At 55.7% G+C, this 14,758-nt stretch overlaps 1 protein-coding gene across 1 annotated transcript in view; it reads right to left on the bottom strand.

The window, feature by feature from the left end:
* Nucleotides 1–192: 192 nt before the first annotated feature.
* OPLAH (5-oxoprolinase, ATP-hydrolysing) overlaps nt 193–14,758 on the bottom strand; it is a 41,877-nt gene continuing 27,311 nt past the window's right edge. The window contains exons 19-26 of the mRNA XM_056485852.1: nt 14,188–14,372; nt 11,971–12,102; nt 10,864–10,998; nt 7,927–8,076; nt 4,438–4,595; nt 3,468–3,628; nt 1,981–2,078; nt 193–977 (exon numbers count right to left, since the gene is read on the bottom strand). Of these exons, the coding sequence (XP_056341827.1) occupies nt 747–977; nt 1,981–2,078; nt 3,468–3,628; nt 4,438–4,595; nt 7,927–8,076; nt 10,864–10,998; nt 11,971–12,102; nt 14,188–14,372 (1,250 nt within the window). The 3' untranslated portion in view covers nt 193–746. The remainder of the gene's footprint in view (nt 978–1,980; nt 2,079–3,467; nt 3,629–4,437; nt 4,596–7,926; nt 8,077–10,863; nt 10,999–11,970; nt 12,103–14,187; nt 14,373–14,758) is intronic.

Raw genomic sequence — 14,758 nt, 5'->3', positions numbered from 1 at the left:
TGCCCTATAGGCTGTGCATATCTAACAATATGGGGCTGCCCCATAGAGGAGTTGGGGGGCTGCCCCATTGAGGGGGTGCATAGCTGGAGTTGGGGGCGGAGCCGCCCCATAGCGGGGTTGGACTGTGGGTATCTATCAATGGGGGGCTGCCCCATAGCGGGGTTGGGGGGGCTGCCCCATAGCGGGGTTGGGGGGGCTGCCCCATGGACTGTGCGTATCTAACAATGGGGGGCTGCCCCATAGAGGGGGTGCATAGCTGGAGTGGGGGGCGAGGCTGCCCCATAGTGGGGTCAGGGGCTGCCCTATGGGATTGTGCGTATCTAGAGGATGGAGGGGGCAGTTGGGATGTGGGGCTGCCCCAGAGACTGTGCATATCTATCAATGGGGGGCTGCCCCACAGCGGGGTTTTGGGGCTGCCCTATAGGATTGTGCGTATCTAACAATGGGGGGCTGCCCCATAGCGGGGTTGTGGGGCTGCCCCATTCAGGGGATGCATAGCTGGAGTGGGTGTGGGGCTGCCCCATAGCAGCGTTGAGGGCTGCCCTATAGGATTGTGCATATCTAACAATGGGGGGCTGCCCCATAGCGGGGTTGGGGGGCTGCCCTATGGACTGTGCGTTTCTAGAGGAGGGGCCACCCCAAAAGCACCCCAAACCCCACAGAGAGTTTGGGATGGGGGCTGCCCCATGGACGGTGCATTTCTGGGGTTGTGGGGCTGCCCCATAGCGGTTTTTGGGGTTTTGGGGTCACACCCCCTCCTGCGCCCGCCGGAACTCGAAGACGCTGCCGCGCTCCAGGAAGGTCTGTGGGGTCTGTGGGGTCTGTGGGGCCGGGGCGCTCCCCACGTTTTGGGGGTTCAGGCAGTTCTGGGGCGCCCACAGGTCCTGGGGGTCTGGAGGGTCCTGGGGGGCGCCCCCAAAATCCTCCTCGGGGGGGCCGTACCCCCCCCCGCCCGGGGTCAGCAGGCGGAAAATGTCCTGGGGGGAGAGGGGGGGTCAGATTGGGGTCGGGATTTAGGGGTGTCAGGATTTTGGGGTGTCAGGGGATTTGGGGTTTCACGGATTTGGGGTTAAGAAATTTCGGGTGTCGGGGGATTTTTGGGGTCAGAGATTTGGGTTGGGATTTTGGGGGTGTCAGGACTTTGGGGTCAGAGATTTGGGGTCGGGATTTTGGGGTATCAGGGGTTTGGGGTGTCAGGGATTTGGGGTTTCATAGATATGGGGTCAGGAAATTTGGGGTGTCGGGGGATTTTTGGGGTCAGAGATTGGGGTTGGGATTTTGGGGTGTCAGGGGTTTGGGGTCAGGGTTTGGGGTGTTGGGGGATTTTGGGCCAGGGGTTTTGGGGCAGGGGGGTTTTTGGGGTGTCGGGTTGAGGGGTTTGGGGTCAAGGGGTTTTTTTTGGGTGTCGGGATTTGGGGGTCAGGGGAGTTTTTTGGGTCAGAATTTGGGGTGTTGGGGGGTTTGAGGACAGAGGATTTTTGGGGTGTCAGAGGATTTTGGGAACGGGTTTTGGGGTTGGGTTGGTTTTGGGGTTTTTTGGGGTGAATTTTGCAGTGGTTTTGGGGTGGTTTTTGGGGTTGTGTTTGGGGAAATTTTGGGGGCTGTTTTTGGGCTGGTTTTGGGGTTGTTTTGGGGCTGGTTTTGGGCTGTTTCTGGATTGTTTTTGGGGGTGTTGTTGCAGTTGTTTGGGATATTTTGGGGATGTTTTTGGGGTTGTTTTTGGGGTATTTTTGGGGATATTTGAGGCTATTTTTGGGGTATTTTTGGGGTGTTTGGGCTCACCCCCGGCTCCACCAACACCTGACTCTTGCCCCCCAGGTTGAGGATCCAGAGTGGTTTTTGGGGTATATTTTTGGTATTTTTGGGCTGTTTTTGGGGTATTTTTTGGGTATTTTTTGGGAGGTTTTGGGTGTTTTTGGGCTGTTTTGGGGGTATTTTTGGGGTATTTTTGGGGTGTTTTTGGGGTGTGTTTGGGCTCACCCCCGGCTCCACCGACACCTGGCTCTTGCCCCCCAGGTTGACGATTCTCCCGTCGCGGCGCAGCAGCAAATTCAGCCCCGGAGCCCCCGGGAGCCCCCCTGGGAACAGGGAAAATTGGGGATTTGGGGGGATTTTGGGGGGATTTTGGGGATTATTGTGGGGAATTTGGGGGGAATTTGGGGGGATTTGGGGGGATCTTTGGGGGATTTTAGGGGAATTTTGGTGGGATTTAGGGATATTTGGGGGATTTTGGGGTATTTTGGGGACCATTTTGGGGGGATTTTGGGGGGGATCCGGGGGGAGCATTTGGGGGGATTTTGAGGATGTTTTGGGGGAATTTTGGGGGAATTTGAGGGAGATTTAAGGATGATTTGGGGGGATTTTGGGGGGGGATTTTGGGGGATTTTCAGGATGATTTTGGGGACAATTTTGGGGGAATTTTGGGGATATTTTTGGGATATTTTGGGGATTTTTTTGGCTCTCACTAGTCATCCTGAAGGGATTTTTTAGGGGATTTTTAGAGTATTTTTATGGCGATTTTGGGGGGATTTTTTAGGGTGTTTGTAAGGGATTTTTTTAGCAAATTTTCGCTATATTTTTTGGGTATTTTTGGGGATATTTTTGGGATAATTTTGGGATTTTTTTGGCTCTCCCCAGCCATCCCACAGGGCCGGGTGGCTGATGGGTTTATGGGGGATTTTTAGGGCATTTTTAAGCGATTTTTTTGGGGATTTTTAGGGGATTATTAGGGGATTTTTAGGCGATTTTTAAGCGAATTTTCGGGATATTTTTTGGGGTGTTTTTGGGGTAGTTTTTGGCTGTTTTGGGCTCTCATCAACCATCCAGTAGGGCCTGGTGGCCGATGGGTTTATGGGGGATTTTTAGTGGATTTTTGGGCGATTTTTAGGGCATTTTAAAAGGGATTTTAAAGGGATTTTAAGCGGATTTCCGGGATATTTTGGGATATTTTTTGGCTGTTTTTTGGGCTGTTTTTGGCTCTCACCAGCTGTCCCGTAGGGCCGCGTTGCTGATGGGTTTATGGGGGATTTTTAGTGGATTTTTGGGGCATTTTTAGGGCATTTTTACGGGATTTTTTAGCGGATTTCCGGAATATTTTTTGGATAATTTTTGGGATATTTTTGGGATATTTTTGGCTGTTTTTTGGGCTGTTTCTGGGCTCTCACCGGCCATCCCGTAGGACCGCGTGGCTGATGGGTTTATGGGGGATTTTGGGGGATTTTTAGGGGATTTTTTAGCGGATTTTGGGGATATTTTTTTTATAGTCTTGGGGATATTTTTTGGGATATTTTGGGCTGTTTTTGGGGTATTTTTGGCTCTCACCGGCCATCCCGTAGGGCCGCGTGGCTGATGGGTTTATGGGGGTTTTTGGGGGATTTTTAGGGGATTTTTTAGCGGATTTTGGGGATATTTTTTTTTATAATTTTGGGATATTTTTGGGGATATTTCGGCAGTTTTTGGGCTCTCACCGGCCATCCCGTAGGGCCGCGTGGCGCGGCGCTCGCTCAGCACCGACAGCTCGGTCGCTCTCCGGAACTGCAGCTCCCGAATCACCCCCTCCCCCCCCCGGAACCGCCCCGCCCCCCCCGAGCCCGCCCGCAGCTCGAAGCGGCGCAGCAGCACCGGGTACCTGGGGGAGGGGAAATTTGGGGGTTAGAGCACCCCAAAATATCCCAAAATATCCCCAAAATATCCTAAAATATCCCTGAGATCCCAACCCCCCCCGCAGCAGCACCGGGTACCTGGGGGAGGGGAAATCTGGGGTTAGAGCACCCCAAAATATCCCCAGAAATATCCCAAAATATCCTAAAATATCCCTGAGATCCCAACCCCCCAGAGCAGCACCGGGTACCTGGGGGAGGGGAAATTTGGGGGGTTTGAGCACCCCAAAAATCACAGAGAGACCCCAAAATATCCCAAAATCACATAAACCCCCAAAATATCCCTGGGAACCCAAAATCCCCCCAGGACCCCCCCCAAATCCCTTCAAGACCCCAAAAAATCCACCCCACCCCCTCTCCCAGTCTCACCGGAGCTCCAAGATTTTGGGGTCAATGATTCGGGTGTTGGTCACGTGGGTGCGGGACCCCCGGGACACCCCAAAAGCTCCCAAAATCCCCCCAGGACCCCCAGACCCACCGCAGCTCCAGGATCTCGGGGTCGGTGATCCGGGTGTTGGTCATGTGCGTGTACACCCCAAAAACCCCAAACCCCCCAAACCCCAAAACCCCCCAGACACTCCCAGACCCCCTGAACCCCAAAATCCCCCCCAGGACCCCCAGACCCACCGCAGCTCCAGGATCTCGGGGTCGGTGATCCGGGTGTTGGTCATGTGCGTGTGGGACCCCAAAAACCCCAAAACCCTGAACCCCAAACCCCCTCAGGACCCCCCAAATCCCCCAGGACCCCCCAGAATCTCGAGGGGACCCCCAGACCCACCGCAGCTCGAGGATCTCGGGGTCAGTAATCCTCGTGTTGGTCATGTGCGTGTGCACCCCGCTGCGCCCCCCCCAGCCGGGCCCGGCCCCGGCGCCCCCCGCCACCGTCTCGTAGTAACCCCCGCGGGCAGAGCCGAACGTCACGTTGTTCATGCAGCCCTGTGCCAAAAAACACCCAAAAACATCACAAAACACCCCAAAAAACACCCCAAAACTGACCCCAAAACTGACCCCTTTGTTCATACAGCCCTGCGCCCAGAAACACCCAAAAACATCACAAAATACCCCAAAAACACCCCAAAACTGACCCCAAAACTGACCCCGTTGTTCATGCAGCCCTGCGCCAAAAAACACCCAAAAACATCACAAAATATCCCAAAAATACCCCAAAAACACCCCAAAATACTCCCAAAAACACCCTAAAAATACCCCAAAACTGACCCCAAAACCGACCCCGTTGTTCATGCAGCCCTAAATCCAAAAACACCCCAAAATATCCCAAAATACAGCTGGGACCCCAAAAATATCCCAAAAATACCCTAAAAACACCCCAAAACTGACCCCGTTGTTCATGCAGCCCTGCGCCCAGAAACACCCAAAACATCCAAAATATACCAAAAATACCCCAAAAAAACCCCAAAACTGACCCCAAGACTGACCCCAGAACTGAGCCCATTGTTCATGCAGAGCTGCACCCCAAAACATCCCAAAAATATCCCAAAATATCCCAAAAACACCCCAAAACTGACCCCAAAACTGACCCCGTTGTTCATGCAGCCCTGTGCCCCAAAATATCCCAAAATATCCCAAAAATACATCTGGGACCCCAAAAATATCCCAAAAATACCCTAAAAACACCCCAAAACTGACCCCGTTGTTCATGCAGCCCTGTGCCCAGAAACACCCCAAAAACATCCAAAATACACCAAATGTCACCCCAAAAACACCCCAAAACTGACCCCAGAACTGACCCTGTTGTTGATGCAGAGCTGCACCCCAAAAACACCCCAAAATATCACAAAGTATCCCAAAAATACCCAAAAACACCCCAAAACTGACCCCGTTCTCCATGCAGCCCTGTGCCCCACAAACACCCCAAAATATCCCAAAATATCCCAAAAATGCCCCAAAAACACCCCAAAACATCCCAAAATACAGCTGGGACCCCAAAACTGACCCCAAAACTGACCCCAAAACTGACCCTGTTGTTCATGCAGCCCTAAACCCAAAAGCACCCCAAAATATCCTGAAAATGCACCTGGGACCCCAAAACTGACCCTAAAATTGACCCCGTTGTTCATGCAGCCCTGCACCTCAAAAACACTCCAAAATATTCCAAAAATGCACCTGGGACCCCAAAACTGACCCCAAAACTGACCCCATTGTTCATGCAGAGTTGCACCCCAAAATATCCCAAAATATGCCAAAAATACACCTGGGAACCAAAAATATCCCAAAAATACCCTAAAAAGTCCCCAAAACTGACCCCATTGTTCATGCAGCCCTGCGCCCCCAAAACACCCCAAATAGCAACCCAAAAAGACCCCAAAATATCCCAAAAATACACCTGGGACCACAAAAATACCCCAAAAACACCCCAAAAGTGACCCCATTGTTCCTGCAGCCCTGCACCCCAAAATATCCCAAAAATACATCTGGGATCCCAAAAATATCCCAAAATACACCTCGGACCCCAAAATATCCCAAAATACACCTCGGACCCCAAAACTGACCCCAAAACAGACCCGTCGTTCATGCAGCCCTACGCCCAAAACCACCCCAAAATATCCCAAAAACACCCCAAAAATACACCTGGGACCCCAAAATTACACCTGGGGCCCCAAAAATGACCCCAAATTCCCAGAACTGACCCCAAATTCCCCCAGAATCCCCAAACCCAGGTGTTGGTGCAGCCCTGGGCACAGGTGAGGTCACACCTGCACAGGTGAGGTCACACCTATGGGACAGGTGAGGTCACACCTACACAGGTGAGGTCACACCTGGGGGACAGGTGAGGTCACACCTGCACAGGTGAGGTCACACCTGGGGGAACAGGTGAGGTCACACCTGGGGGAACAGGTGAGGTCACACCTGCACAGGTGAGGTCACACCTGTCCCCTCACCTGTCCCCCCCTCACCTGTCCCCAAACCTGGGACCCCTCACACCTCCCTCACCTGTCCTCACCTGTCCTCTCACCTGTTCTATTCAGATCTGTGCCCTTCACACCTGTCCCCTCACCTGTCACTCACCTGTCCCTGTGCTCACACCTATCCCCTCCCCCATCCCCTCACCTGTCTCTTGTCCCCTCCCCTCCTACCCCCACCTGTGCTCACCTGTCCCCTTCTCCCCTCACCTGTCTCTGTCCCCCCACCTGTCCTCACACCTGAACCCAGAACCTGGGACCCATCCCTCACCTGTCCCCTCTCCCCTGTACCTGTCCCCTCCCAAATTCCCTCACCTGTCCGCTGTACCTGTCCCTCTGCCACCCCCTCACCTGTCCCTGTCCCCTCGCCTGTGCTCACCTGTCGCTCTCCATCCCCTCACCTGTCCTATTCACACCTGTCCTCTCACCTGTCCTATTCACACCTGTCCTCTCACCTGTCCCCTCTCCCCTGTCCCATTCACACCTGTCCCCCCGTCCCCTCTCACCTGTCCCACCTCTCCCCTCCCCTGTTCCATTCTCACCTGTCCCATCTGTCCCCTCCCCCATCCCACTCTCACCTGCCCCCCTCCCCCCTCACCTGTCCCCCCCTCCCCTCACCTGTCCCACCCGTCCCTCACCTGTCCCGTCCCTCCCCTGTCCCCCCGTCCCCCCTCACCTGTCCCCTCTCACTTGTCCCTCCCCTCCCCTCACCCGTCCCTCCCCTGTCCCCTCTCACCTGTCCCTCCCTCACCTGTCCCCCCTCACTCCCACCTGTCGCTCACCTGTCCCGTCCCTCCCCTGTCCCACCCGTCCCTCACCTGTCCCGTCCCTCCCCTGTCCCACCCGTCCCTCACCTGTCCCGTCCCTCCCCTGTCCTGTCCCTCACCTGTCCCTCCCCTGTACCCTCTCACCTGTCCCGTCCCTCCCCTGTCCCCTCTCACCTGTCCCATCCCTCACCTGTCCCTCCCCTCACCTGTCCCGTCCCTCACCTGTCCCTCCCCTGTACCCTCTCACCTGTCCCGTCCCTCCCCTGTCCCCTCTCACCTGTCCCATTCTCACCTGTCCCAGCCCCTCACCTGTCCCTCCCTCACCTGTCCCACCCGTCCCTCACCTGTCCCGTCCCTCCCCTGTCCCCTCTCACCTGTCCCCTCTCACCTGTCCCGTCCCTCCCCTGTCCCCCCTCACCTGTCCCACCTGTCGCTCACCTGTCCCGTCCCTCCCCTGTCCCGTCCCTCACCTGTCCCTCCCATCCCCCTTCACCTGTCCCGTCCCTCACCTGTCCCCCCTCCTCACCTGTCCCACCTGTCCCCTCCCCTGTCCCCTCCCCTGTCCCACCTGTCGCTCACCTGGGAGGCGGCGCAGGCCCCGAAGGCGCGCAGCACCACGTCCACCACGCGCTGTGACGTCAGCACGTTCCCGCCCACCACCGCGGCCTCGGGGGAGGGGTCCAGGATGGAGCCGGGCGGGATGCGCACCTGGACAGGTGCCAGGCAGCCCTGGGGGGGGGGGACACACCTGAGATACACCTGGGTACACCTGAGTACAGCTGGGATACACCTGAGAACAGCTGGGATACACCTGAGCACACCTGAGCCCCGGGGGATGTGCACCTGCACAGGTGCCAGGCAGCCCTGGGGGGGGGGACACACCTGAGATACACCTGAGATACACCTGAGATACACCTGAGAACAGCTGGGATACACCTGGGTACACCTGGGAACTGCTGAGATACACCTGGGTACACCTGGGATACACCTGGGCTACACCTGGGTACACCTGGGAACTGCTGAGATACACCTGAGCCCTGGGGGATGCGCACCTGGACAGGTGCCAGGCAGCCCTGGGGGGGGGGACACACCTGGGAACAGCTGGGATACACCTGGGAACTGCTGAGATACACCTGGGTACACCTGGGATACACCTGAGTACACCTGGGATACACCTGGGTACACCTGGGAACTGCTGAGATACACCTGAGCACACCTGAGCCCTGGGGATGCGCACCTGGACAGGTGCCAGGCAGCCCTGGGGGGGGGGACACACCTGGGATACACCTGGGTACAGCTGAGATACACCTGAGATACACCTGAGATACAGCTGGGATACACCTGGGATACACCTGGGTACCCCTGGCTTCAGCTGAGATACACCTGAGTCCTGGGGAATGCACACCTGCACAGGGACCAGGCAGCCCTGGGGGAGGGGACACACCTGAGCACACCTGGGATACACCTGAGCACACCTGGGATACACCTGGGATACACCTGGAGACAACTGAGATACACCTGAGATACACCTGAGATACACCTGGGCACACCTGGGCACACCTGAGCACACCTGGGCACACCTGGGCACACCTGAGGCCCCAGGGAGGGGATGTCGGGGGATTTGGGGTCTCACCTGGTTCAGGTGGATTTGGGGTTGGTTTGGGGTGGATTTTGGGGTGGTTTTGGGGTTTGGGGTGGATTTTGGGGTCTCACCTGGGTCAGGGTGTTTTGGGAAGTTTTGGGGTGCTCAGGATGCATTTGGGATGTTTTCGGGGTCTCACCTGCTTCAGGTGCATTTGGGGTTTGTTTGGGATGGGTTTTGGGGTGGTTTTGGGGTTTGGGGTGAATTTGGGGTGTATTTTGGGGTATGATTCGGGGTTTGGGGTGGATTTTGGGGTTGAGGAGGATTTGGGGTTTTGGGGTGTTTCTGGGATTATTTTTTTTTGGGTCTCACCTGGTTCGGGGAGGATTTGGGGTGCTCAGGGTGTGTTTGGGTCGTGATTTGGGGTGGATTTTGGGGTCTCACCTGGGTCAGGCTGTTTTGGGGTGCTCAGGGTGTATTTTGTGGTGTATTTGAGGTGTATTTGGGGTGCTCAGAGTGTTTTGGGATGTATTTGGGGTTTGGGATGTTTTGGGGTCTCCAGGGTGTTTTTGGGGTGTTTTGGGGGCATTTTTGGGGTCTCACCTGGTTCAGGGGGATGTCAGGGGGATGTGGTGGGGATTTGGGATATTTTGGGGTGCTCAGGCTGTTTTGGGGGCGTTTTTGGGGTCTCACCAGGTTCAGGGGAATTTGGGGTTTGTTTGGGGTGGATTTTGGGATGTTTTGGGGAAGTTTTTGGGGTCTCAAATGGTTGAGGGGGATGTCAGGGGGATTTGAGGTATTTTGGGGTGCTCAGGCTGTTTTTGGGGTGTATTTGGGGTGCTCAGAGTGTTTTGGGGAGCTCAGGGTGTATTTTGGGGTTTTGGGTGTTTTTGGGGTGTATTTTGGGTCGTGATTTGGGGTTTGGGGTGGATTTTGGGGTCTCACCTGGTTCAGGATGTTTTGGGGTGCTCGGGGTGTATTTGGGGTGTTTTTTGGGGTGTTTTTGGGGTGCTATGGGATGTTTTTAGGGTCTCACCTGGTTCAGGTTGATTTGGGGTTTGTTTGGGGTGGGTTTGGGGTGTATTGGGGTGTATTTGGGGTTTGGGATGTTTTGGGGTGTCCAGGGTGTTTTTGGGGTAGTTTTGGGGGCATTTTTGGGATCTCACCTGGTTGAGGGGAATTTGGGATTTGTTTGGGGTGGATTTTGGGATATTTTGGGGTGTTTTGGGGGTGTATTTGGGGTTTGGGGTATTTTGGGGCGCTCAGGCTGTTTTTGGGGTGTTTTTGGGGTCCCACCTGGTTGAGGGGGATGTTGTGCCCCACCAGGCACCGCAGGCAGTCGATCAGGGATGGGGGTGGGGATTTGGGGTGTATTTGGGGTGTTTGGGGTATTTTGGGGTGCTCAGGCTGTTTTGGGGTGCTCAGGCTGTTTTTGGGGTGTTTTTGGGGGCGTTTCTGGGGTCCCACCTGGTTCAGGGGAATTTGGGGTTTGTTTGGGGTGGATTTTGGGATGTTTTGGGATGTTTTGGGGTGTATTTGGGGTTTGGGGTGCTCAGGTTGGTTTTGGGGTGTATTTTGGGATGTTTTTGGGGTCCCACCTGGTTGAGGAGGATGTCGTGCCCCACCAGGCACCGCAGGCAGTCGATCAGGGATGGGGTTGGTTTGGGGTGTTTTGGGGTGTATTTGGGGTTTGGGGTATCCAGGGTGTTTTTTGGGGTATTTTTGGGATATTTTGGGATGTTTTTGGGGTCCCACCTGGTTGAGGGGGATGTCGTGCCCCACCAGGCACCGCAGGCAGTCGATCAGGGATGGGGTTGGGGATTTGGGGTGTTTTGGGGTGTATTTGGGGTTTGGGGTGTTTTGGGGTGCTCAGGCTGTTTTGGGGCGCTCAGGTTGGTTTTGGGGTGTTTTTTGGGATGTTTTTGGGGTCCCACCTGGTTGAGGGGGATGTCGTGCCCCACCAGGCACCGCAGGCAGTAGATGAGCGCACTCAGGGTGATCGCTCGCGGCGCGTTGCAGTTCCCCAAAACCTCGGGGCCCGTCCCCCCAAAATCGAACACGGCGCTGCCCTGGGGGGGGAAAGGGGGTCACTGCACTCCAAAAACCTGGGGGTGACCCCAAAACCCTCCCAGAACCCCAGGGTGACCCCAAAATCTTATTAAAAAACCCGGGGGTGACCCCAAAACCCTCCCAGAGTTTGGGGTCACCCCAAAATCGAACACAGCGCTGCCCTGGGGGGGGTTAAAGGGGGTCACTGCACCCCAAAACCTGGGGGTGATCCCAAAACCCTCCCAGAACTTGGAGTGACCCCAAAATCTAACACAGGGCTGTCCTGGGGGGGGCTAAAGGGGGTCATTGCACCCCAAAAACCTGGGGGTGACCTCAAAACCTTCCTAAAAACCTGGAGGTGACCCCAAAACCCACCCAGGGCTTGGGAGTGACCCCAAAATCGACCTTGAGGGGTCAGAGGGGGTCACTGCACCCCAAAAACCCGGGGATGGCCCCAAAGCCTGGAGGTGACCCCCAGAACCCCGAGGGACCCCAAAACCCACCCAGAATTTGGGATGACCCCAAAACCCGGAGGTGACCCCAAAGCCCACCCAGAGCTTGGAGTGACCCCAAAATCGACCTTGAGGGGTCAGACGGGGTCACTGCACCCCAAAATCTGGGGGTGACCCTAAAACCCGGCCAGAACCCCAGGGTGACTCCAAAACCCACCCAGAGCCCAGGGATGTCCCCAGGGGTGTCCCCATGTCCCCCACACACACAATTTGGGGTTCCCCCCCTGTTTTGGGGTGTCCCCCAGTTTTGGGGGTCCCCCACCCACATTTCGGGGTCCCCCCTCGATTTTGAGGATCCTCCCCCCCGTTTTCGGGTCCCCCACCCACATTTTGTGTGTCCCTCCCCCGATTTTGGGGTCCCCCCCGGTTTTGGGGTCCCCCTCCCGGTTTTGGGGTCCCCCCCCGGTTTTGGGGTCCCCCTCCCGGTTTTGGGGTCCCCCCCAGTTTTGGGGTCCCCCCCCGGTTTTGGGGTGTCCCCACCTCCTCGGGGTCCAGCTGCACCCGCAGCCGGATCGGGGTCCCGTCGTCCATCGAGTCCTCGGCCGCCAGCGACGTCCCGAAGCGCGCGGCCACGGCGCGGAGCGTGTCCCGGACGGCCACCTCGGCATTGGCCTGGGGACCCCAAAATCACAGAGTGAACCCCAAAACCCAAAATCACAGCGTGAACCCCAAAATCACAGCGTGTCCCGGACGGCCACCTCGGCGTTGGCCTGGGGACCCCAAAATCACAGAGTGAACCCCAAAAAATGTACAGTGAACCCCAAAATCACAGAGTGTACCCCAAAACTTACAGTGAACCCCAAAACCACAATGTGTCCCTGACTGCCACCTCAGCATTGGCCTGGGGACACCCCAAAAACAGTGTACCCCAAAAAATGTACAGTGTACCCCAAAATCACAGCGTGTCCTGGACGGCCACCTCGGCGTTGGCCTGGGGACCCCAAAAATCTAGAGTACCCCAAAATCACAGCGTGTCCCGCATGGCCACCTCTGCATTGGCCTGGGGACCCCAAAATCACAGAGTGAACCCCAAAATCCAAAATCACAGCGTGTCCCGGACGGCCACCTCGGCATTGGCCTGGGGACAGGGACACCCCAAAAATGTACAGGGAACCCCAAAAAATGTTCAGCGAACCCCAAAATCACAGAGTGTACCCCAAAACTTACAGTGAACCCCAAAACCACAGCGTGTCCCTGACTGCCACCTCAGCGTTGGCCTGGGGACTCCCCAAAAACAGTGTACCCCAAAAAATGTACAGTGTACCCCAAAATCACAGCGTGTCCCGGACGGCCACCTCGGCGTTGGCCTGGGGACCCCAAAAATCTACAGTACCCCAAAAATTACAGTGTACCCCAAAATCACAGCGTGTTCTGCACTGTCACCTCGGCGTTGGCCTGGGGACCCCAAAATTACAGAGTGACCCCAAAACCCAAAGCCCAAAATCACGGCGTTGGCCGGGGGGATTTGGGAAGTTTTCGGGGCTGTTTTGGGGGGTTTTGGGGTTTTTGGGGGGTATTTTTGGGGATGTTTTCGAGTTTTGGGGTGGTTTGGGCTGGTTTTGGAGGTGTTTTGGGGTATTTTTGGGGTGTTTTGGGGTATTTTTGGGGTATTTTTGGGGTGTTTTGGGGTAGTTTTGGGGTATTTTTGGGGTGATTTTTGGGGCTGTTTTTTGGTTGGTTTTGGGGGTATCTTTGAGACGGTTTTGGGCTGGTTTTGGGATTTTTGGTTGTTTTTGGGGCTGATTTTTGGGGTAATTTTCAGCTGTTTTAGGGGTGGCTTTGGGCTGGTTTTGGGGTCAGTTTTTTGTATATTTTGGGATATTTTGGGGTGTTTTTGGGGTCCCACCTGCACGTATCCCATGTACCCCTGCACGGCCCCCAGCCCGTGCTGCCCGATCAGCTCGGGGTGTTTTGGGGGCTCAGGGGATTTTGGGGCATTTTTGAGATATTTTTGGGGTATTTTGGGGCTGTTTTGGGGTGGTTTTCAGGTGGTTTTTTGGGTTGTTTTTGGGCTGCTTTTGGGCATTTTTGGGGCTATTTTTGGGATATTTGGGGCTGGTTTTTGGTCTATTTTGGGGGTATTAATGGGGTGGTTTTAGGGCAGATTTTGGGCTGCTTTTGGGATGTTTTGGGTTATTTTTGGAGTATTTTTGGGAATGATTTTGGGCTGCTTTTGGAGATGTTTTCGGGCTGGTTTTAGGGTATTTTTGGGTTGTTTTGGGGGCTATTTTAGGGGTATTTTTGGGCCGTTTCTGAGGATATTTTAGGGCTGTTTCTGGGGGTATTTTTTGGATATTTTTGTATATTTTGGGGCCGTTTTTGGGGTCCCACCTGCACGTATCCCATGTAGGCCTGCACAGCTTCCAGCCCGTGCTGCCCGATCAGCCCTGGGGGTTTGGGGGGCTCAGGGGGTTTTGGGCTGTTTTTGGGTCAGTTTTTTCGATATTTTTGGATTTTTTTTTTTTTACATTTTTGTATATTTTAGGATATTTTGGGGCCGTTTTTGGGGTCCCACCTGCACGTATCCCATGTAGGCCTGCACGGCCGCCAGCCCGTGCTGCCCGATCAGCCCTGGGGGTCTCTGGGGGGCTCAGGGGGTTTTGGGCTGTTTTGGGGTCAGTTTTTTGGATATTTTTGGATTTTTTTTTTATATTTTAGTATATTTTTGGACACTTTAGGATGTTTTTGGGGTCCCACCTGCACGTATCCCATGTAGGCCTGCACGGCCGCCAGCCCGTGCTGCCCGATCAGCTCCCGCACCAGCCCGATCCCTTTCCGGTTCGCCGCCACCTGCGCGCGCAGGTCCGCCAGGTTGTCGCGCAGGTTGCGCGTGCCCGAGCAGCCGGGGACGGAGGCGGGGGCGAGCAGGGCCTCGGTCACCGCTGGGGACAGGAGGGGACAGTGACAGGGACAGTGACAGTGACAGTGACAGTGCCCCCGGGCGAGCAGAGCCTCGGTCACCGCTGGGGACAGGAGGGGACAGGGACAGGGACAGTGAGTGACAGTGACAGTGACAGTGACAGTGACAGTGACAGTGACAGTGACAGTGACAGTGACACCGCCCCCCGGGCGAGCAGGGCCTCGGTCACCGCTGGGGACAGGACAGGACAGTGACAGTGACAGTGAGTGACAGTGACACCGCCCCCCGGGCAAGCAGAGCCTCGGTCACCGCTGGGGACAGGAGGGGACAGTGACAGTGACAGTGACAGTGACAGGGACATTGCCCCCCGGGCGAGCAGGGCCTCGGTAACAGCTGGGGACAGGAGGG

This window comes from Oenanthe melanoleuca, chromosome 2 (genome assembly GCF_029582105.1).
Source record: "Oenanthe melanoleuca isolate GR-GAL-2019-014 chromosome 2, OMel1.0, whole genome shotgun sequence".
NCBI classification, from domain to species: domain Eukaryota; kingdom Metazoa; phylum Chordata; class Aves; order Passeriformes; family Muscicapidae; genus Oenanthe; species Oenanthe melanoleuca.
This window is presented reverse-complemented; position numbering and strand designations above follow the sequence as displayed.